General features: G+C 39.4%; 1 protein-coding gene across 2 annotated transcripts in view; it reads left to right on the forward strand.

The window, feature by feature from the left end:
* LOC119650924 (centaurin-gamma-1A) overlaps positions 1-25,512 on the forward strand; it is a 537,400-nt gene extending 511,888 nt beyond the window's left edge. For both annotated transcript variants that reach the window (XM_038054151.1, XM_038054152.1), the window contains exons 3-9: positions 16,329-16,470; positions 16,540-16,674; positions 17,144-18,577; positions 18,666-18,783; positions 18,852-19,067; positions 23,637-23,781; positions 23,849-25,512. In XM_038054151.1, coding sequence (XP_037910079.1) covers positions 16,329-16,470; positions 16,540-16,674; positions 17,144-18,577; positions 18,666-18,783; positions 18,852-19,067; positions 23,637-23,781; positions 23,849-24,178 — 2,520 coding nt within the window. In that variant the 3' untranslated portion in view covers positions 24,179-25,512. The remainder of the gene's footprint in view (positions 1-16,328; positions 16,471-16,539; positions 16,675-17,143; positions 18,578-18,665; positions 18,784-18,851; positions 19,068-23,636; positions 23,782-23,848) is intronic.
* The last annotated feature ends 204 nt before the right edge of the window (positions 25,513-25,716 follow it).

A 25,716-nucleotide genomic window follows, 5' to 3' on the forward strand; every position in this document is an offset into this window, starting at 1 on the left:
TTTTGTTTTTTCATAGTTGGCTGCCATGGCCTCAATTTTTCCGGGGAAAGTAAGTCGATCTCGGCAGAGCCCCTTTTTGCCGAGACAAGGCTAGTTGAAACTGGGGGTCGCCTGGTACCCAGAGTTCACCGTTTACGGCCACATCTTAACCCCTGTGACCATTCCACCGTCGGTGGTTACCTTTAACCCTGGAGTAGATTTGTTGCGTCCTTTTTTCAACGTGTCCAACTGGCTCGAGTGTCCGGAGGATGATTGTAAACAAAGCGCATGGCTCATCAAACCGATCATGTGATTTCTTACTATATCGTATTCACCACGCGGCTCCTTCTGCATAGTTGGACCAAATGTCTTCCAAAACACTTGTCGTTCGAAAAAGTCAGTAGATTTTGATATTTGAATCATTGCCCATGCTTGCTTCATAGCTTGCATGCATTTTTTTCAATCACGTCGACGGAGGAGTATGAAGTACGTGTGGTTCATTTGGCTAATTTTCCGATGTATTTCTACCCTCTTATTCCCATCCCTAGCAAATTGTGACCCCAAATAAAGAAAACTTTTCACCCATGCAATGTTGGGATCGCCTATTGTAATATTCTGTCCCATTCAGATTTCTTTTTGTTTTAGGCATGAGTTCCATTTTATTTTCGTTTACCTTATTCCTTATTCGATTCTCCTCATTGACTCTTATCAGTACCTGGAAAACCTTTTTCAACCATCAGAGAAATCTAGTCATTATATCGACGTCATCCACATACACTATTCACTGACTGACGTTTTATTTGGAACATTTCTAATTTCAAAATGAAAAGAGTAAGAGCAAGATCATCTCCTTGTTTTAATCCTACTTTAGATGCAACGCTTCGATTAACTCAGACTTGTCATTAAGTATCCATTGTGTGTTTACAGTTTAGTAATAAAAATTTTAAATGTCAACATCTTTATGACTAGATATAATATCAAATCAATGAAATAACACTTCCAATTCAGTCTCTGTACATTCAGTCTTAATATCAAAAACGGTATAAGAAAACAGCATGAGTTGCATCAGTGTTTTTAAGCTGCACACAATAAGGATATTTTTGTGTAGTTCTGGCAACATACCCGATATTCTTTTATTGTAAACTATGCAGATCATGCTTTGGCTTATCCTCAGGAAGATCTCCTATCTTGGATGATAACTCGTTGACTCTGAATGAGGATTTTTTAGGTTTTGGAAGGATTGCGTCTACCGTCGTTTTACTTTTTTGTGATTACTAACAATATTGCTGTCTTTGGCTTTATAAAGACTTACTTATGTGTATGCTGCCTGAATGCTTGTATAAATTCATTCACGGTGCTCAGTGCGGTTCAAAACGATTTTTCTCAGAATTTAGTCAATTTTTTAAAGTTTGTCGTACCTTTTTGTTTTCTTTTTTCTTCTGCAGGTTCCAGTGAACCTTCTAAATTCATTTTATTCATCTTCTTTGGGTCATGTATGTCTTTCAATGACAAACATCCAAGCTTCACTTTTCTTTGCAATGCGGCATCAAGCCATTCATTTCACCGCTTTTTTTATGTCGTTTTTATTACTCTACCATATTTGCTCCATTGGGTCCTCAGAACAAGCCCGAAATTCCCTTTCAAACTTTCATTTCATCGTGGAGATGCGTTCTGCTGTTACTCTACTATTATTCAATTTTTCTGTGTCAAACTTCAGAGATCCAGCTAAAAAGAGTTTCTCAGTTTCAACTATGAGGTTAATATTAGAATTTGCACCGCATGGTGTCTTCACATCCATAATATTCGATGCAATCTTTTTTTCGACGAGGATGTGGTCAATTTGATTGAATGTTTTTTAATCGGGTGATACCCACGCCATTTGGTGAATTCGGGGATGTGGACTGCATTCTCTGATTGTCCCTCAGTATGCCTCCTGTTTTCCAACTTTTGATTTCGTTATTGTTGGGTAGTAGCTCGTCAAAGGTTTTTTCGGGAAGGAAGTAGAACTCCGAATTAATGGGCCTCGGTTCAAAATCGGGATGTCTGGAGTTCCTTATTAAGGCGGGTGTAGACCGGATACCGATTGTTGCGCCGTTGTTGATGATGATGATGATGAGTGGAACTCAACCTTCGCGACAACTTCCTTCTCTTCTATTGTACTGTGGAAATTGATAAGCCGAACATTGAAGAACAACAATTTTACCGGATTAATCAGCTGTTTGAAAAGTTGCGGTCATTTAACGCGTAAACAAGGTAAAGACTTAGATAGGCTTCGGGTGTAAAGTAATATTGTCGGAAATATATCTCAACAGATCAATACGTGGAAACATTCATTTTTTTTTTAGAAATTGATACGTGTTCACTCATAAATGGTAGTCTGTTCACCTTAACGCTTAAGTTGAATCATCAAAACTTTGGTATCCAGTGTGAACCTCAATTAAGGGATCCGCACAAACTATACATCCGAGAAATGTGAAAAAAATCATGATGATGTACCTACGTATGCCGCGCTATATGACATCTAGGCCTCAAAATACCCGCGATATGTCTTCAAATAAAGCTAGTAGTATATTTATTATTATATTTTGGAAATTTACTAAGGAAATAGGGAAATATACATAAGAAATGACTTACTTACGTTTGTACTCAAACTTCCTCTGCTGCAGTGGGGAGACAAATATTAGCGTGAATGTCAGTTCTGTAATAAATTTACTTCAGAAAATTACCTTAGAACAAAGCGCTCTGAAGATGCGAGTAAGGTGGTTCACGAAATACGAACAAATTTTGACTAAAAGTGAAAAATTTCTCTCAATTTTTAGACAGCATTTGAACCGACACTGAGGCTGTCGACTAAGAATCTGCGAACCCTAACTTTGCAAAAGCTAGTCAAGGGGAAATTGCATATTCGTCAAATATACTGACAGGAATCTGATTCTTTTTCAACAACTGGGGCGGAAGTTCATCATGCCCGTCAACTAGCATTCAGTTCAGAGATGAAAAGCAAATACTCCTCATTTTACAACCCGTTCTATTCCTTCCATTTAAAACTTTCTTTCAACTTCACTTGGTCTTGAAAAGTAACTTACTCACTATTCATAGTCAACAACGACCCATTAACCAAATGGACCTAATAAACGTCAATTTGAATAAGTTTCCACTACAGTTTTTCACCGACATCATGCACACAAGTCGGCTCAGGGGAGGCCATTGATAAATTGGGTTAGACGACTCCAAGTCTGAAATGTGTCATTATTAGCAACGAAGTAACTGCAAAGCCAGTAAAGTGGAAGCTAACACGCTATATTTGATCATGAAATGAAATGAAGTTAAATGTGCACAGAAGATTATTATTATTATATGTGAAAATAGAGTGGCGTCACTTTTTCTCTTCCGTTCGATCGATATTAAGGTCTGGCACGCGAACGAATTCCAAGAGATTTATTTCTTCGGAATTATATCATAGTTGATTACACGGAATGGCTGTGGATTCGCTACTTCCTTACTTTCTCGGGAGAAAATGCGCAAAAAGCGAAATGCTATTGCTTCAGTTATAGTTTGCTTTTCGTGTGTACAAACATCAGATGTTTGTACATGAATAAATATACGATAAACCCACAAAAAATATGAAATTTGCAAAATATTTGCAAGTAGCTCACATGAATGGCGAATGTTTATCTAATTTTTATCGTTCGGCCAAATTATATACATAAACCATGAAAAAAGATTGCGTTTTAGCATATCAAATTGAAGTTGTGAAATGCATATTAGCGTAATTTTTTTTTATTATCAACTCAATCGTCAGAGACGTCCGATTATACGAAAGTTATAACAGACCCCCAGTATTTTTCACCAGGTGTACTAAATTTAAGGGTTAAAAAATATTTTTGCACTAATTGAAATGCATATGCTTTCTATGTTTGATACGCTATTCCTACTTCCAATTCTCCCATGGCCACAGCAGGATTCCACAAGTCTACCATGAAAGAAAAGGACTTTTGTTAACCTGTTTTAATGAAACTTAATTATTGAGTCAAGTGAGTTATACGAACGCGCATAAAACCGCCGGAAGCTGTTTCTTTTCCCTTGCTTAGATTTGAGATATCCAGTAAGGTTGTTCCTAGTCGGCTACAACGAGAATAGTGCCGCCTTAATCGTTGCACGCTTGAACGATTCCGCGTCGAAAACTCTGTTTTTGACTACCAACTTCAGAAGTTCTTGTAGTGGATGCAGTATTTGCAACGATCAGTACTCTGAGAACATAGTCTGATGATCCTCCCGTGATCATAACAAATCACTAAAAGATAATATTTAAGAGTCTTGGTTCAAAAGGGTGCAACATTAAAATCTATTTATTAAATTAAATTAATTATTATGTAGAATTTTCAAGAAAAAATATAAAGAAGTCAGAATCCCGGAATCTGAGCGCGTCAGATATAATTATTTTATGTTCATCTTATGTGAGAAACTTTCTATGCACGGTTTTCTTTTCTTAGATAGCTACAAATTGAAAATATTCGTTCATATATTTTCAAACTTTTAAATATATATATTGAAGATATAAATATGATGATGATTGCGGACTCAGAACCATTGGAATACAATGAATTCACGTGGAATGCAAAATTTTAACTTTTTAGAGCTTTGTTAGTAATTGTTGGATTGTCTTCTAATTTTCTAGAATTATGTCTTATATTACCACTTATACTGACGCTAATTTCACACTTCTAGAATAAGCTTCGCGTAAATTTCTAGAATATAGTAATATACTATTAGTATGTTAGATAAATTCTGAGAACGAGACCAGTGTCCGTTTTTGGAGTATACAGTTTGAGTACTCACTGCCCTGTGTGTCACCCAATATAATAAAGCCGATTTTCGAGAAGTACTAATTAAGCCCTTCCTTGTGACACCCTAATAACCATATTCTGCCAAAAAAATGTTACTCCTCCTTTCATATATTGGGGGAGCCACTTTAAAGGCAACACAAAACGTTACTCCGTTCTACAACTTTAACAAAATCGTTTATTTCACACTTAATTTCGCAACATTATCCACAATTAATAATAGGACAACTGATTTAATTCGAGGCGAAACTAGACTGACTTCGAAGGCGACCCTCCGGCTTTGCTAAAAAACTATATTGGCCCTTTCATAGGATCTCCTTACTGACTTGGAGTCAGATGTTATCAATCCCTTCCCTACTGTTATAAAATGTTGGTGTCCTGGCTAATTGTCATTACTTTGATGATGATGATGATGATATCACACATCTTTTTCCCAAAGTGGTTTTCGTCGCAATATTCTATGAGAGCTATTTGTTGCTGACCACAATGGACCATTAACGGTTTTTGAAAGTATGGTAGCTGGTAAAGAAAGAAAAGTAATGAAAAAGAACACCTCATCAATGCTAGGCGGTTATGCGGTAGTCATGTCAACTAGTTCACCGCACAGCTGCTATGCATGTTTTGCTGGGTATCCCTTATGTGAGCTGAAAATCGTCCGTCAAATAATGAGCTATAAGTTCACTGTTTTACCTCATCTTTCATGAAAACTGGAAAGTATAACAACAAACCATGTGAATAATTGTGTGATTTATAAATGAATCACTTGATATCGTTGCCTTGGGTTTGAATTCCAACTCGTCATGGATATTTGTGTTCGTTAACGCTTTTTCGCTACTGTAGAATAGCCTCATTGAAAAATCAAATAGGGAAAAAATAGCAACACGAATAAGAGACTTTGTGGTGCCCTGTATTCCACAACAGAGTGAATAGAATCATACTTGTACGAATGGTTGCTAAATATTGGGTTGAGGAAAAAGAAATGTCGTATTTTGTCAATAGATGGCGACACTTAAACATATCTTACTATACGGCGATTTGAAGACGACAATCTGTGCTACAAGTGTCTCTTTGACAGTGTTATGATCGTGCGTTTCAGTCTCAACTTATAGCGCGTCAAAGATGGAGTCCACCAAGCAAGAAATTCTTCACATTTTACATTTTTACTACCTGAGCGATAAAAATGCAACGAAGGCGGCCAAAAAAATTAGTGAAGTTTATGGGGCCGAAACTGTCACGATTCGCACAGCACAGTGTTGGTTCGGTCGATTTCATTCTGGTGTAGTGGATGTCGAAGATACACCCCGTACTGGTAGGCTTAGGATTATGAAGTTCCCTTCTAAGTGGCAACACGTTTACGAACAAAACGGCGCATATTTGACTTAAATCGGATAATTCTAAGTATGTTAAATAAAGCGTCAAATTTTGATCATTCAACGGATTCCTGCCCGCGACTTATACGAATCTGACAACCTGTTCCAGAAGCAAAAAGTGAGCAGATTTTCATGTGATATTTTGAGCTCCATTGTTCCGCAAGAAGCCTCACTGTGACTTCCAAGTCCTCTTCGTAAAAGGCAACCAAAATGCCACTCTAAAAGCTCCGAAATTCAAATTTCTCTATTCAGGGGCGTGAATACTTCATCCTCCAGACAAGACTTACGCGTGGAGGATGGCTTAACGTCAAATGCTAACTCTGGTTATACTATTGTGGAGTTATCAGGTCAGTTCCATAATCAGGTGTAAGAAAAACACCTCTGAGCCTGATCCACCTTCCATGACTAAATATGAATATTTCCCTGCTGAGGATATCCTTGTCGTTTGACTGCAATTTTCAAAGAACCACGCGTTTATCGCACGAATTCACCCTAAGCTCAATCTTGCCTTCATTGAAAAACGTTCTTCGTGATGCAACATCTCTGAATACATTATTGTGAGTGTTGAATTTAAACTTTCAAATCTGATAATGAGTTAAGAAATAATTACACTTTAACAAAAGTCTGGCTTCAATATATTCAATCAACTGTGGAACTTCAAAATGATTCAGTCAAGTTATTCAATCATAAATCTCTTTCTGTTTAGGCCAAGAAGAGTGGGAAATTTTTCAAAAGAAAGTTGATTTTTCAAATATGTTAATTTTTCAAATATGTAAAAGAAAACTAAATAATCTTGCAAGTTTTTTGCTGTCTTCTCTTCTACTCGGTTAAGGACTCCCCTAAAAACTGTATGCATCGGCCCCAAGAATTTCTCCCCTTAATCGGCCAGGTGGGCATCAGTTCGCCCGAGGTAAAAAAAGGTAAACCGTTTTCCATTTGTTTCGCATTACCGATCGTCCCCATTCCATCAGGTTATCAACCGGTCATTCATAACAAAGAAACCTGATCATTGAAAATTGCAACAACAAAAATTTTATGCAGCACTCGGCGCACCGTCATAGTTTTAAAAACCTATGCGAAATTTCTCCATTGCCCGCATCGATCCGCTAGGTTTGAAATTATTTGATTGCACACTGCAAAGGTTCGATGTTAAATATATCAAAAAAAGTTACTGATCACCTCTGTTTCTGAAAATATGCACTTTCATGATTACTAAATGACGATTTAATAGCCAAGTCATTCTTTCAATCTTGTTGCGCCGGATTCGAATCCCGGTTCATCAGGGATGTTTATGTTCACTTTTGTACTATCCCGCAACTGTAGGCTTATCACTTACCCATCATTAAGTGCAATAGTGAAACTGAAAGACAAGCTCTTTAAAAAATTTAAATAGGAAAAAAAAATAATACAAAAAAGTGATTGTTTAGAAGCTCTATATTCCAGAAAGCACAAAATAGGATATTTAGGGCTAAATAAAATTTATTTAAAATTTTAAATGCATTTGATCATGGGAAATTAATATCCTATGGTAAGAAAAGGAAAATACTACATCGAACGAAGAGAACAAGGAACCAACCGTGATCTGTATGTCTTGATACCATCGGACATACAATATATTTTTCCCTGTACATACTTTCAAATCAAATATGCCATTCACATTGTATGCATTTAAAAACTATTCGATTTTCTTATTCCCACTGTCGTTTAATTATGGCTTCAGGTGATTAACCGGACTGAACTTAGGGCTCTCTTTACTATTCCAATCTAGCCACTTTGCGAGAGCAAATAACTTTTAATTGCAACTTATTTTCCATCAGCAGCTTAAGCTAGAGGTAAAGGCATTATACTATTCATCCACCCCTTCGGGAGTCACATGCCATCCTTACGGTACAAGTTGCACTCATTCAAACTCTGCAGAATCATGGATGAACATTCTCTTTCGAAACTCTTTGTAAGCGTTTCCTAAGAGGAACAAACAGACGGAGAGCCGTCACTTCTTTCCTCTGTTTGTTTATGTATATGTATCTCGTTGCACTTTAAATCTAAAAGGATTTTCCGATAGAACCCAAACTGAGTACTATGGTGACGGATTGTTCCAACACTTTTGCTTGGACTATAGCATCTAACAAAGTGGTTCACATTGACTATTCATGATGACTTCTAAGTATTCATAGAACAGTTCGGAATCAGGACTGTCTCATTCACGACTTTCAAACCTTGAAGAAGGAAGCATGGACTAAATTTTTCAGATTCCGTGAAAAGTGTGCATGATTGATAAAGCTCCGAAATTTCCACAACGCGATCCCACTTCAAAGCCATATTTAAATTATCCTTGAATTATTATATGTACTTTGCATGTCGATTTATTCCCTCGTTCAAAATATGGTTCGGCTCAAAATCTCCTAACAAAAAGCTTATCCTTGTCCACATATACTCAGATATAAGATATATACGCACCGCAAACCAAACGATGGCAAGGAGCAACCAAAAGCATAGGTCGACAGGTTCATCTACATCCTTGTCGCCGTCTGTCTGAAGGGCTCCCGCATGGGATGCCATATTTTAGTTCTGTACTTTCAAAGTAGACACAGCGGAGTCTTAGGAGTGTGGCTGTTCTCATGCGTCCGCTTCGTACACAATTCCTATATTCTGTGTATAAATATTATATCAATATATAACATACTTTCCTTCTAACTCCTATAAACGCGTTGGTTGTGTGCGATAAATTTTCAACAACATGAACTCATTCTTCAGACAGCAAATTAACCAAGCCTGGAGGGGAGATTCGGTTGCATTACATCCTGTCTCGTGAATATCGTACATAGGCCGTTTTAAGAGTCAGAATATTGCACGTGTGACGGGAGTTAAAAAAGTAGAGAGCGAGGGATGGAATCTACCACCCTCACTGGGACTGAATAAGGCGCATCGACAACGGGTTTGATGTAAATTTTTAGCGTCAGGCTTCAGTCATTTGGAAGTTTCATTATGGTGCAGTTTAGTGTTATTGAGTGTAAACTATTTCAAGGTTCAGTGCAATAACTTTTCCTACGAAACTTTTATACTTTTCGAGTGAGTATTATCCATCCCATCAACAAAGGACTAGAAAACGATATTCTTTGTTTGTTCAAGTATCCTTTTAGTTCTTTATAAACTTTGAAAATAGTAAACACAAGTAAAAGGAGGCTTGGTAGATCCTTACCCATACTATTAGATCCTTCGAGTCAAGGATGGATTTAAGTTCTTATTGCACGGTAATAGTACTCTAGAAAAATATTGTTTCCAAAACATTGGATTCTTATCATTATGACTGGTGATTTGGTTGTTAAATAAATTCAGGAACCATATCGACCAAGGACCAAGGAAATTCATGTTAAAATCAACGATCCGATCGATATTAAGAATACGAGCTTCTCAAGTGGTTGCTTGCATATAAGGGAAAGGAATGTAAAAATTTTCAATCGAAAAAACGGATGTTGAGATTAGAATGAAGTTCCCCAAGAAAACACAGAAAATAATAGGGAGTGAGAATTCAAAATATGTACAGAAAAATCTACGAATTTACTCCAGGGTACGAACGTTCCCAGTCAAGTTGATATTGAAAATATTGCTCTACATTTTAGGAATGAGCTTTGAAAATCCTTAAAGTAATTTGCAGAAACTCATTAGCCTGAAAAATAATCACGCAAACTTTCAGTCAGGGCACTTCAGATTTTGTATCTTCCTTCAGTCTTCACGGGTCTCACAGAAACAAGTAATTCACCTGAAAAGAATCGTGTTTGTAATGCGTTATTCCCAAAAACACCCTTGAAAATTTCAAGGCCTGGGGGCTACTCTTCCACTCCTACTCCGTCTCGACTAACCTGCTTTACACTTCTTCAACGATGACTTCCCATCGGAGTTATTTCTACCAAGTTCGGAAATAAACGATAGTCGAATGGGGGAAAACCGGGAGATGATGAACCAATTCGTATCGCAATTCATAGAGATTCGCAATTGGTATAGTCGATTGGTGGTCTCAACACTCTTTCGAAACAGTCAGACATCGTGTTTCTTATCGACAGAGAACAAATGCGACATCCATCTGACAGAGAACCTCTGATCAGTTGAGATGTCCACAGTCTCCGCTATCTCATCTGGTTTTACTTGAGTCCGTAAGGTCTGAGAAAAATACCTCATTGTCTAACTGGATTTATCAGTCGACTTCACCGTGTTCCTTTCCATTCCTTTTCAGCTTAGATATCAGAAATCGTTTTTGACGCTATGCCTCTATTAGAGGCTAATGGTCGCTTGGTTTCAGGAAGTTTTCGGAACAAAGACACTCATATTTCGTAATTTTTTTGCCGAATACCATATTACTACCATCCTCGTCTCTAAAGCTCTTTGCATTGGATTTTGTTTAAGCTCTCCTCAGGACCTCAAAGATATCTCCTCGTCCTGCCTCTTCTTTTTTGCCAGTGTATATCTGTCGATCTATACATGCATATGCTTCCTCCTTTTTCTCGGCCGTAACTTGTACCTCTGCAACATTTGCAGTACTTATGCTATTCGGAAGGACCAGGGCCTGGTTATACTGCTTAGCCTCGGTCTTCGATCCATCGATGTAGAATTTTCGAATAGGGCTTATGTCCATTTGTGTCGTTTTCTGCACTGTGAGTATACTGCTTTTGCATTCCAACGTCTGTTCCAAAAGATACTTGACAGGAAGTAGGTCCTGCTCCGAATTTAAACCAATTCATCATTCGTTCGTTCCACAGGAATCACTATGACTTTTTACATGCATCTTCAAAAGTTACTCTTATTCCTTTAGTAACATTTTCATTCGTTCTCAACAAAACTTTATGATCATTTGAGGTTGATGGAAATAATTACGTGTCTCAAACATATACAGACTGAGCCCTGCGAAAACTTGATTGAAATCAACCGCTTAAGCCTCCTACAAAAAATCAATAAGATTTAACGTTTGTACTTGTCATTAAAGTTCGTTCATATCAATATCACGAATTCTATTATGTACATAGTATAGCCATAAGTTCTTTCAGTCAAACAAATCTTTATTCCTCACAAAGTAATAAACCGAATCAATCGGAAAGTACACCATTAGAAAAAGGAAACATAGAGCTTTCAAACGACCGCCGCTAGCAGCTATACAGGCCCGAAGTCTGTGAGGCCATGCATCGATCGCTTCATGCACGGTATGAATTTCTCGAGCTGCACGCACGATGCTGGCCTTCAAACTATCCAAATCAGTGTAAGTTCGATCGCAGGCAGTCTCCTCTAACTTAACCCAAAGGCTGTAGTCCAAAAGATTCAAATCTGGACTGCCTGAGGCCCATTCATCCGCGGTTATGAAGTTAGGAACATGCCCGGCTAACCACTGCTGAATTATCTTGGCTTTGTGAGTGGGAGCCGGGTCCTGCTGAAAACACCACGACTTTCAAGTGGATAAAGATTCACTCAATGGCTCGACTACGTCCTCTAACATTTTTTCGTACACGCTTGCATTAGTTTTGACGCCAACCACGCAGAAATGAATATCATTTACTCCCTGATATAAGACGCCTCACCATACCATGAGAGAAGTCGGGTGGTGACGACGTTGGACTCGCGGAACATTTTCTTTGGCTTCATAACAATTGTGAGCACATACTCAATCATTTTGTCGGTTGAATTTTTCCTCGATGGTAAAAATTTTTTCATCAGAAAATAGAATTTTGCGATATTTTTTACCGGGAAATCTTTACAGAAGAGCAACACACCGAGTTCGACGTATCTCCTTCAGTTTTGGACTTAACATGTGGCTAACATACCGGCGATACGTACCGAGATCGAGATCTTCTCGTAAAAGATAACCCATACTTTGAGTTGAAACGCCCATTTCCGCCGAAATTCGTTCCTGCTTGCGGAGAAGATTGCGACAAACATGCTCACGCACAGCATGTACGACATTCGGGCGACGTATGGAGCACGAGCGCCCCTCTCGGGAGTTGTTAACCACATCAGCTGTTTCGCGGTATGGAGCTAATGTCCTAAAAACGAATCGTTCGTTTACCACCAGCTTTTTTTAACAAACTATGAATCTTTTTCGGCGTATTCCCACATTGGTGCAACGCAATAATCGCGATTCTGTTTTCGTAGTTACCGAATTTCATCGTGTTGTCGTTCACGCGCTACTGATCTTCGGAACCTGAAAGTCTGACGGAAGTGGGGTATGGTTAAATACTCTCCGTGGGCAGTGTTACCAGTTTCGGCGGCCTAACATTTCTCGCCAAACGCATCGACTAACAGAATTTATGGCTATACTATGTATAGACCAAAAGATCAATATTGTCCGGTTCAAGATACACTCCATTGAGTGTAAGACGCTAGTATATGGCTTGCTCAGGTCATCGTGATCGAGAGGCTAACGTTTAATCAACTCAGTCATCGCACTTTTAATTCAATTCCAGAAACAGAATTATTTTTCCTTGACTATCGCGTCTTAGAGGTGTCTTATCTCGGCCAAAGTCCCACGAACCCCATCTCAGGTGAACTGGGCGGCTGCAGGAGAGTATTAATATTATTTTATTGCCAAAAAGTTAAAAACAATGATGAAATTGCGCAAAATGAAATTCAATTGTTTTTACATTGGACATACAGCGGTACGTCCAAAATCCAAACCGTTGATCATAATGTATTGAAACGTACTTCATCAGTCTGGCAACAGTCTGAATGACAATATTATGACAAACTTATCGTCTACCATAAAAAGGTAATGACTGATGGCCTGTTAAAAATTTAATTTTTTAAATAAAATTTGTCAGACTGGCTGGACTTATGATAAGCTACATGTTGTCATTGTGTTGTTAATCAAAACATGGCTTCCAAATGGTTCGGGTCTTTAAATACATGCAACAAAAATGGTTTTTTGTCGCCTTGTTTATAGTGAACACGTCAGTCTATCATGATGAAATACTGATCGTGTAAGGTCAGCCTTTTAGATGTTTAAGTCCAATGCTATCCCCTTGATGATCAATTGCAGTTTGCAACCATCATTTCTTGATCGATATTTTCATCTGTTGTCAATTTTGATGACCAGCCATTGTATTTGTCATGCTTAATGACCTTACGATCACTTGTGAAGTGTTCGTTCAATTTTCTCATTTAATGTAAATTCATTATTGTAAATTTAGAGACAAAGAGACTGTACTGAGAACACCATGCCATTTAGGGATCACAAGCTACGATGCTGAAATGTGAAAGACTTAAGGATTTTGGTTTCCTTATAACGGGGGCTCGATTTTCATAATGTCAGTTTTTGGCCGTTTCATTTACCGATTTTTACCGCAATTTCACATGATTAGGCCCACGTAACGACAGTCTTTCCCAAAGAGCAGAGAGTTACCTACAGGACGCCCATCGGACATTGTACAAACATCTCTCTTTATTGACCATTTTTCTATGGAACGTATACAGTACCTAGGAAACCATTTATTCACTCCTTCGATATGCTAGGCTAATTTTTCTAAATATAATATTGGTTTTGTGCTTAAGTTTTTTTGGTTTTCCTTTTTAAATTTCTAATCCAATACATAGTTTCCTTTCTGGTCTATTATATACTGGCGACGGTCTGTTACCACTAAAATCCCCTTTTTGTAAAATTCAAATGACTTGAAAGAGACGAATTCCATAAGTCCGAGAGTAACGAAAAAGCTTTCGGACCTTTGCTTTAAACTGTTTTTCTAAGGAACGGAACAAGTATAAATCTGAAAGACCAAGATCAGGGGAGTAACAGGTTGCGCCAATTACTGCCAAGATAACTCCGCAATTAGTTTCTGAATGTCATGGTGAGAGGGGTTCTAACTGGGTACAGTGGGAGGATCGAATTCTCCTTTCTCTAATGCTTCAGCAACAAATAAATTATCCTAATTTAACCCTTGGTGGGGTATAGTGCGTTAATAATACCATCGATCGCGGTTAGCTAAAATGCGCTTCAGCAGGAATTCTCAAGATGTCCGCATTTCTTTTCTTCAGTTCTGCGCCAAGTGCTCTTGGTAAACCCACCATGGCGTAGCCAGAAATGCAATTGGTGCCTCTTCTTAATGTGTAACTTATTCACTACCAATTCCGCCTTCCGATGACATCGCGTATAGATGGCAAGTCTGTGTCCCAACCAAGTTTTTCGTTTGAAATAGTATCAGTCCAGCTTACTCCGATGATACGTCGCAAACAGGTGTTGGTGAAGGCTTGGAGCTTTTGAGTGACACGCTTCCTAGATATACAAATTGATCGACGCCTTCGATTCTCTGCCCATTAAGGCAGATAGGGAGGGTGTGATGGCCCGTCAGACTGAGAACTTTGGTTTTATCGATGGTTATCTTCAATTCAACGTATCTTTCTAAATCCAGAGTCTTTTGGCCAAGGCCCTGACCCGGTGAGACTGCAGTCAGATGTCATCAGCATAGTCGAGGTCTGTCCTCCAGACAGGACAGCATGAAGAACGTCACCGATAACAAGAAGAAATAATATCGGTGACACACAGGATCTCAAATTCCTTTGAAATTTTACCTCGGTGCAGCAGTTGACAGTTTGCGTCATCATATGTCGCTGGCTATTATTAGTTGCTCCGGAATGCCCCTCCTGCGCAGAGCACTCCAGATACACTCGCTATTCACACTGTAGAAAGTTTTCTCGAAATTGGTGAAGAGTATGTGAAGCGAAGATCCTGACTCCGGCCACTGTTCCACAATGATGTGTTGATGTGGTCAATGCAGAGGAATCGAATCTTTTCTCTGTCGATCAAGCTTTCAAGATGTTCTTTGATACGTTCCAGAATTGTTTTCACTATTGTCTGAAGATCAGATGGTGATCCATTTTGAGGTCGATGTTACCGCCTTTCTTATTACGCACATTCAGAAGATAACTCCTTAATCTACTGCTGATCGCAAAGTGGTCAATCTGATTGCTCGCACGGTGTTAGTCAGTTGAAACCCAGCTGACTTTATGGCAAGCGCTGTGCTCAAACAAAGTGCCACCAATGACGAGGCGGTGGAGGATGTAGAAATCGGCAAATCTCCCACCAATATCGGTACGGTCGCCAACACATGTCCGAGCAAGGTGGTGTCGGAGCTCAGCTTGACATTCAGATCGCCATTACGATCAAAATGTCACCTTTAAAAAGCCTCTTCCAAACTGCGTGTAATTGCTCACGGAAAGCATCCGCGCCCCAGCTCACAGGGTATCTTTCGACAGTGCATTTTATAATTCCCGCCATCATAGTGTCGTTCATAAAAAAAAACATGTTCATCAAGGTAGGCTAAGCTTTGAATTTATATGAAAAGAAAACCCATTCTGAAATGCATTACATCCGATCCGTTTTGAGTCAAGTCATGTGTATAAACATGTATGTAGTAAATACTCTTTTCAACATAGTTCGAAATCTCCAATTAAAGTCCCTATTTCGCCTCTTCGCAACCCTTCAAAACCAAACCTTGCAGGACACTTAATTGAGTTCGAAGTCACAAACGAATCAAAACTCAACTCCCAACCCCATTAAAACAAAAACCGAAAACAATGAACTGGCCAGACTCCTGCTTAAATGCAACCAATGACAAAACCAGAAAAACTCACAATCTTAAGGAAGTCATAAGAAAATAAAAACGGAATTCATGTTGAAGAAAGAAAACTTTTTTTGGGCCGAGACTACGTAGACGAGACTACATGATTTTCCAGCCCATTTCAACCCTCTTTATTGCTAAAACAATTGCAATGTTAACAATACATTTTTTTCGAAAGGCAAATAAAAAGAATTAGCTGCAATCAAAAACTTTGTAGAAGACATTGCAAAATGAGAATAAAAAGGTCGCCCCTTTTTATTTTTTCCTTTGCATTGGCTGCCGGAGTCCTCTGACTTTTCGCACACTTCTTAATTGAGAAAAAAGATTGCATGACTGCTGCTTTGAACCAACACTTTAATTCCAAGGTTATATGTGGACTGCAGTAGCGACAATGGTGCTGTCCATATTGCGTTGTTTAGAAATATGTCCTTCGAGATTTCCAAGAAGATCCCATCCATTTTTATCAACGATTTAGAAAATTGTTAATACATATATGTACAGAACAACTACCTCTAAATTGGATTTTTTTCTTGAATTTTCAGTTCGCTGCATGGGTGGATGCCGTCATATTTGTATTTAGTTTGGAAAACGAGGCTAGTTTTAACGCTGTTTATAATTATTATACAAAAATGTCACATTTTCGGAATAGTTCTGAAATACCAATCATTTTAGTCGGCACACAAGGTAAGTGTTTTATTTCAGCATAAGGTTACGAGCCAATCACTATAAGTTTATTATTTACTCATTTTTTAGATGCAATAAGTGAACGAAATCCTAGAGTCATAGATGATGCACGAGCTCGGAAGCTCGCTAGTGATTTAAAACGGTGCTCGTATTATGAAACATGCGCAACATATGGCCTTAATGTTGAACGCGTTTTTCAAGATGGTAAGAAAAGATTTTATTATATTTAGAATAATTCTTTCAATATCCCAGGCAATTCAAGTCCTTTGATTGGATTAGAATTCTTGAATAATGTAAAACGATCCCGAAGTATTGATTGGAACTCTGTGATTCTAAAACCTTCTCACATATTTGAAATAATAAAAAAAAAAAAAACTTGTTTCTTTTTCGTTGGTGTGAATATTTATTCTTGCAAATACCGATATTTCGGGAACCACTTGTTCCCTTCATCAGTGTTAACAAGTTTGAAAAGTGAGAACTTGTAAGCACTGATGAAGGGAACAAGTGGTTCCCGAAATATCGGTATTTGCAAGAATAAATATTCACACCAACGAAAAAGAAACAACAAGTTTTTATTTTTTTTTAATATTTCAATAATTAATCGTTGGAAACACCGCATAATTTCCCTCAGACTTCTCAATTCTCTAATTTAAACTCTTCTCACATCTTTCAGCATGTCAGAAAATTGTTCAACAACGAATCACGGCGCAATGCATGACCCCGACAAGTTCTCGGCCTACGACACCACAAGGAACCCGACTCGGTATCGCTAGCTTTCACCATTCAACACCTGCGAATGGTTTCGCGACGTCTACACCATCTTTATTACCTGGTTCACATCACATAGGCGGAAATTTAACATTACCTCATCGACATCATGCATTGTCGACATCAAGTCATCACATACCAATTCGAATAAGTGCAGACTTCGCACATACCGAGCAACAACATACGCAAATGCACGCGCCTCAAAACCATCAAAAGTGGGGAACAATATCACATGGAACGTCCCAGCAAACATTGATAGCTATGACGAACGAAAACAACAATATCCCAAAGTTTATATCGCCCAGCAATCAACATATTCCTAGCAATAATCAACAACCAAATGTAGAGAATCTCGCACCGTTGACTCTAGTCCCGCCTGCAAATAACAGCAAAGATATGAAAGAATCGTCGAATAGTATAGGCGGAGGATCGGGTACAGGAAAGGAATTACCCACTCCCACATCTACCCCGACTACTTCGCGGAAGAGTCGAAGAAGATCAAATTTGTTTATACCTTCATCGAAAAAGGGTGATGATAAACTTAAAAACGGCGAGCTAGGAAGCGGGCGATCCATTCCATTGAAACAAGGATACCTCTACAAACGGTCAAGTAAATCCCTGAACAAGGAATGGAAGAAAAAATACGTTACCCTTTGTGATGACGGTCGTTTGACCTATCATCCTTCACTACATGATTACATGGACGACGTGCACGGAAAAGAAATACCTCTGCAATATGTGACAGTGAAAGTGCCCGGTCAAAAGCCTCGCGGCTCCAAATCAATCATAACGAATAGCACTCTGACAACTTCAAACCATAACGGTCTATCTGAAGGCATAGGTGGTCTTTCGCTGGCGAAAGACAAGAAAACGACGGAGAAAGTTCTTTTAACTGCTTTCGAGACACTTCGTGAGCCCGTCAAGTCGAATTCTTCTCAGCAAACCAGCGGGGATGAAGGGATCGCAATGAGCAATAGCAATTCACAAACTTTCCTGCCGAGCGACAACAATCAGTCAAAACTGGAAAGTCAAACGCCGAATGTGAAGAAACGACACCGGCGAATGAAGAGCAGTGGGGTGAAAAATAACGATATCGAAGACTCTGATGGGTTTGAGTTCTACATTGTATCGTTAGATAACAAACAATGGCATTTTGAGGCAGCTAATAGCGAGGAACGTGACGAATGGGTGGCTGTTATTGAACAGGAGATTTTCAAATCACTCCAGGGGATCGAATCGAGTAAAATGAAACCAGCTACTTCGAGTGAAGTGGCAAGCATGCTTTCGATCCGTTCTAGAGTACCCGGTAATGGATATTGCGTCGATTGTGATGCAGCCAGTAAGTACAAGCGATTTTCGAAGTGGCATTCACTGATCTAGACTCAACTGAATTATCTGATACAATTTGTCCTTTTCACTCGTTACAGATCCTGAATGGGCTAGTCTTAATTTAGGCGTACTAATGTGTATCGAATGCTCTGGAATACATCGAAACTTAGGGTCACATATATCCAAAGTTCGATCATTAGATCTTGACGATTGGCCGTAAGTTAACTAGCAAACAATGCGAAGTCTGTATTTGAGTTTCTAATCGAATCCTACTTTCCTTGCAGTCCTGGTCATTTAAGTGTAATGTTAGCTATCGGAAATAGTTTAGCGAACTCAGTGTGGGAAGCAAATGTACCGCGTGGACGAATGAAACCAACAGCCGCATCACCACATGAAGAAAAAGAGGCTTGGATACGGAGTAAATATGAGGCGAAGGACTTCTTAGCGCCTTGCAATTATACGAACAATCTGGGACAACATCTAGTTGAAGCCGTGATAAGGTAAGGAACTTGCTGTTAATTGTATGAAAGGTAGGAAATTAAGGAGTAATATCCTTTGGAAGGACATGAAAGTCCTGGGGGTTTTACGTGAGTACCTGCCGTGTAGGCATAATTCCACGGTCCTCTTCGGACACGGATTGAATTTGTGACCACAATCAGAGCCCCGCCATGCAAGGACAGCGGTCCTGGTTTATACTGAGTGCAGGCTCAGCATTCATACCAGTGGATGCGAGGCCTATCTAACACCTCTACCGCAACTAAGGGGTACGGCACCCGAGTTGGACAGCGCAACTCCACGCTTGAGTTCTGAGGAGCTCTGCCCTCGATGTAGGCATAACCACAACCACCATGAAACTCCCACTAGGGGGCCAACCGCAAATAACCGGGCCGAGGACACATCCACCAGGAATTCTCCTGGGGCATATGCTCTCAGAGGGCCGTCCCGGTTCCCATGGTACCAGATAACCTCCGGTGAGGCTTCGTGGCCGAAGCCACTTCAGATGAGTCCCTTGCAAACTCGGGTCTGATTGCCCTCCTCGAGTACGTGGGGACGAAACTCTTTGGAAGGACAGGTATAATATAATATAATTTGAAATGGGCAAAAGTTTAGTTAAAAATGCGGAATTGCCACCACCTCAACACTACCAGCAAGTTGGGCTGTTCCGCATAAATGTAACCGACACTGTTACTCTAAAGTTCCAAGCTTTTATCATAATGACATGACAACGGGGTACTCTGGCTTGAGACAATATCGAATGGAGAATTCAGTCCGCATAGAGTCATTTATGCGTTGATAAGAAACCGGAAGTGGCAGTGGATAGGTCATATATTGTGAAAGGCTGACAAAACCACTCCATATAGTTTTAAGTTGACAATGTCTCTAGGCACAGCAAATGGTTAGCGGATAGATGCATGGTTGTGAATTGTACAAGCGACGCAATCTACACAGTAAAGAATTGCAGGCGTACACTTTAATTTCATTCATAATATCAAAGTACCACACTACCTTGTCAAATAGTCAGTAATGTTGTCTTGCTTTGATTTTTAATTTGTTCCTTCACTGGAGTATTATATCTCGAGGGTTTTTCAGTAAAACGACGAATCTTTATAGAAGTGCACATACTTCTTCTGTTTTCTGCACATTTCCAATTATACATATTTCCTGTTGAAAAGTAGAAGATTTTTAGGTAAAGGCATCTTAGTTTCTTGAATGATTTCCTATAAATCCTGTTTGTTCCTGTTTATGAGTATAGGGGATCCAGTCTCTTCATTATTAATGTTATTTCTCCTCCATTTTATCTCCAATAAAAATGTGCTTCAATTTTATTATCATCACACTTAATGCTTTGCAAGTGACGAGCTTACAGTAGTTAGACGAACGCAAATACGCAAGATAACCGAGATTCGAATTGGGCAAGAAGATCGAGAGGCTGACGCCCAACCAAAGCAACTACCGCGCCATCGGATGACGATCTTGATAGCAAAGTAGCACGTCCTCTGGAAACAATGTCGAAATCGCTAAGAACATAGCAGTGTTGAACTACGATAGACAAAACAGGCACGCCAATAAGACAATGAAGTCCATTTGAAGTTATCCCGATATCGTCGGATTGTTTAGACTAAACTTCGTCAGGTACTTCGTGACGCAAATCCAAAAGTTCAGTTGCTAGGAAATTACTAGAACAATTAGAGCTACACACAACATAAGTTTTGAAACTATTTCAAATCTACCGCCTCTTTTGCTGGAAGTCAAACAAAAATTCCGATACCCTTCGGAAGGTGAAAGCAGATCCAGAATTGGCAGACTTAGGCGAATACAGATAGAGGATCTGATCTTAGAGTTAAATAAATTCAGCGGATAGTTTTCGTGACCAGGTGAGAAAAGTGTTAGGCGAGCAAGCAGAAATGAAAACCCTAAAGCAGGAGATATTAATCAAATGCAAGGACCTAAACGAGGATACATCACGGATGGATATCTGTGCTGGACTAAAGCAACAATTTAACCCTAGCAGAATATTATAGAGTGCAATAAAGAAGCTAAAGAAGGCATATGGGGGGTACATAGCTCGCTATTATTAGCCGGCCACTGGTGAGGAATCAGCAGTTAAACTAATTACCTTGGGCAAGGTCAGAAAAGGCTGTGTCATGTGCGGGCTTAGAGAGAATGTACTTCTTAAAAAATGTTTCAAATGTCTCGATTTCGGTGATATAGTTACGATAAATCGAAAAGGTGCAAGCAGTATGGAGATGAGAACTATATCATCAAAGATTGTACTGGCATACAACGATGGCAAGTGCTCGGCATATAGGAAGAAGTTGAATCGGAGAGCCAAATGAGGTTAATACAAATCAACGTCAACAATTGCGAGGCAGCTCAAGACTTGCTCTCACAGACTATTCTAGACTCGAAAGTGAACACGATAATCTGCGAACCTTATCGAAATGACAGTATGGTATTCCAGGGAGCCGGCTTTGAAAGGGCAACAGCGTCCATATCTATATCTACTGTTGCTACGCCCCTCTTAGTGTGGAGTGCTAGGAATCGCAGCCCTATCATTATTGCTAGCGATTTCAACGCATTGGCTTTCGAGTGGGGTAGCCGAGTGACGAACATGGGACTAAACCCTACTTAAGGCCTTAAGCTGGACATCATATTAACCTACATTAGATACGTGTCCACTTTCAGTTCGATTAGGTTTGATGGTCTCTCTGACTTACCTCAGTACAGTACATGGTCTGGCAGGTGAGTGAACGCTACCCTCACTGTAACCACCACGCTATCTTTCGTAACATTAGAAACAGAGGAGGCGATAGTCGAAGTCACAACAAAAGATTAAAAACTAGGATAGCTGACTGGTCCACTGGGGCTTTCGAGGCGGAGACATTTCTGTTGACGTTAGGAGAAAGTTACGACTCGACAGGAAGGGTGCTGGAAAAAATGACTCAGTTATGTCATTGGAAGTGTACGAGTCTACAATGTCGCGATCTACAAAACGGAAACCAAACTACTGATGTAACCAAGAAATCTCGTTGTTGAGATCGTCGTGTCTGCGAGCGGCAAGACTTTTCCAGGACCATATCGCCTTAAAAGGGTCATACGGGCAGCGAAATTGATGCATGCAGCTGTGACTTGCTGTAAATGCGAACCTGTGGGCAAGGTTATAATGAACAAGATTCGTGTGCAAAAATCACCCCAAGTGACTTGCCCGCGACTCTCATTCAAAATAATGAAAATTGTTTTGCCGCAACCCAAAAAAGTGGACTTCAGTCAACGGTTCAACATGACGTCTTCCCAATCCTCAGTTACTGAAGAGGAACTACCGGATGATAACCCTCTGGGATGAGGCGAAATTCGGAACAAAGCTTTGAAGTTGGCTGGTAAAATCAACCCACATGGCTCGCAAGCATATTTGAATTGTAAATGGTGAAAGGCGTGTTTCCCGCTCATTAAAAGTGGCAAAGGTTAGTTTTGCTACCAAAGCCTCAAAACCATCTGATGTATCCACTCCATATTACCCCATCGACGTTATATAAAACCTGTATCATGTGAGGTGTGTCATTGCAAGAATAATTCCTTTGAACCTTCCAGCGAATGAGGTGTCTCTATCAGAAGAGGGGAGCAAATCCGCTCGGTGTGACTGTTTGATCCCGTGTATTAAGAGATGGGCCGACTGGAAACATGGGGATTTGAATTATCTGACGCAGTTTTTTACGAAACACGATGTTTACAGGAAGTATTAGCATTACTTTGGACTAGACGAGTTCCCCGTTTGTCGCGAACGCGCCGAGCATCTTATAATCCATTGTCCGAGGTTCACGGATGGAAGATGGAGATTGAATGACGGCCTCAACGTAGTAATCGGACCCCTTAATCTCATGGAAGAGATAATGAGGTCGCAGGCAAATAGGAGTCCAGCAAACGCAACAATAACCGCAATACAAAACAAGTCGGAATACCGGAACCTGATGCTTCGAGTATAAAGGTTTTGTGTTTACCTTATGTAAGGAACTTTCTACGCACATTTATCCATTCGTATATGGCTAAAAACCCAAAATATTTCTTTATATTTTTTCAAAGTGCAAGATATACGTGCATATTACAGACGTAAATGTTATGCCCACCATATACAAACAAACATTGCATATTACCTCCTATTTCCCCTGCCCATTTCACACAAAACCTTAAAAAGCTTAAGAACTGAATCGAGCTCGAAAATCGTGACCGACACGTAATTTAATCTTGCTGGTATAAACCGAAGCCCCCCAAGCGAAGTAATACTTCACGGTGGTCCAGCCGAGAGAGTCAAAATTATAATGATGGCAGCGACCGACATACACTGGCATCTCGAAACCCAAATTTTCTAAAGAAAGTCAAGCAAAGTGGAAACCGCCCTGCAGATGGAAACATCCTCCCCCTAATCTTTTAGGCGAAGAGCTGCCTAAGGGAACCACTAAACACTGATTGAAAGTACATCTAGTACCTATTAATAACACTTATTGTTAACTTCAATCTAAAAAGTTAGTAATTTCGAATATACATAAAAATTAACTTTGTGTTTTCCATTACAGATCCGATATGAAAAATATCATTCATTTATTGGCTTATGCAACCCCCGATCAGATCAACACAACTGTGAGTGCTAGAGATTTACGGACGCCACTACACTTGGCTTGTGCAATTGGAAATTTAGCAATAGCTCAACTGCTGATTTGGGTAAGCGCGTTAATTAAACCTCGAAAAGTTATGGCGATTCTAAACAACTCCCTCCTCTACTTTTCAGAATAATGCGAATATTAAACAACTTGACCACGACGGCCGAACATGCCTTGCGTACGCTCGAGCCGCTGCGTCGCTAGCATCAGCCAAAACTCAGTGCACCACGACATCATCAAGCGCAAGCAACAGCAGTACAGCTTCCTCAACAGGATCTGGCACGAATGGAGGAGTCACGAACGTGCAGTATTCCGTGGAGGAAACAAACGCCTTAGTAGATGTTCTCATTGGACTTGGCTGTCCCGATTCGGCTCCACTCACCGCAAGCGGTACCTTACCACGAAGACGTGATACGCTTGGTACAACCTATGAAAAATTACCCTCAGGTGTTATATAATTTTTATTTGGGACCGAATTAGTGATGGGTCCCCGATGTTATCGCCCCATCTCAGTTACGTTTTCATCTTTACCAAGAGCTTTTAAGTTAACATTAAATATATTGTTTTTATTTTGTTAATGTATATGTTCGGTTGATGTCTCTAAAGAGGGAACTGGAGTATCCAGGCATTTTGAAGGCAGGACTTAAATGGAATTAGATTTTGACCTATGTACTCAGCTCTCTAATACAATTCTGGACAAAGGCAAACATGCCGCTTTTATTTACCTATGTAAAGTAGCAAGAACACTCTGGAAAAGGTCAACTGTTTCAAATAAAATCATTTCTGGCCTATTTGTTATATATTGAAAAGTGGAGCTTACACATTGGTCAGGTTCGGCAAACGTCGTAATGCTGATTTGCTAAACCTACTGCCACTTCCTGGTCCTAATTTCGCACATTTCTTAATTTTCGTTGTTTATATTTTAGTCTTTATTTTAATATAAAACTGAATGTGATTTCCCTTTTATTGTTGTAATATTTTATTTTTATTTCCTAACCTTTGTCTGTATATTCCAAATTACTCAGTGGAAGCTAAGAAGCTTTCACACATGTATGTATGTATATCTCGTGTAATTATTAATTGAAATAAACGCAAAAGTTTTATATCATAAAGTCTATATTCAAAAGTCGCTGAAAATTCGATACAAGCACGCAATTTATCATTATATCCGGCAACCACTAAAAGATCAAGTTCGGGAATGGAAAACATAACGGAACAGAAGCGCTACTTTAGTAAATTATTGAATTCTATATTATAAGAGGCTCAGGCTAGTGTACGATATCAAATTGAAATTGTCTAAGCTTATTTCCAAAAGTAACGTTGTAAATGAGCGACGCCCACTTAAAATGGGGCACAGCTTGCTTCGTATCAATCGTTTTGCAGTTTTCACGAAGTTGCGTCGTGATACATATGTTCTCGCACTGTCCCTCGATCAACAATGTAAAACTTACAGTTTATGGCTAGTAAATATCAAATGTTTTTACGTTATATCTGTTATTTATTTATTTTAACTTAAAGCAATTAAGCGAATAAACCAAGAGCAAAACTGTCGGAAACAAAATGTGACGATTGCAAAAACAATAGCATTTTATGTATTGCAAATTATAAATGGAAAAATGCATGAACTTAAATTAAGTGACGTTTTCAAGGAAATGAAATAAATCACTAAACAAGGCTAATGTAAAAAGGTATTTTAGTCGTAACGGCACCGACTTCCTGGACAAAATGATATTCGAGCAAATTGGAAGAAATATATTTGAAGATATAAATAAATTCGAGATGAAGCTTAAAACTACCGCATTTTATTTTTGGAATACAATTGTAGCAAGTGCAATTGCGGAGCGCCCTGTGAGTTGGGGCTCACTCAAAGTCTTCCCTGCTTGGCGAATTAGGCGACTAAACCTGCAAATTTTCAAACTTTACTGCTAGCGAAACGTTAACAACGCCTCGGATAGGGATTGACCTCATGGCAACGACCTCTGGCTATCGAAAACGG

Source organism: Hermetia illucens, chromosome 3 (assembly GCF_905115235.1).
Source record: "Hermetia illucens chromosome 3, iHerIll2.2.curated.20191125, whole genome shotgun sequence".
Classification (NCBI taxonomy): Eukaryota; Metazoa; Arthropoda; class Insecta; order Diptera; family Stratiomyidae; genus Hermetia; species Hermetia illucens.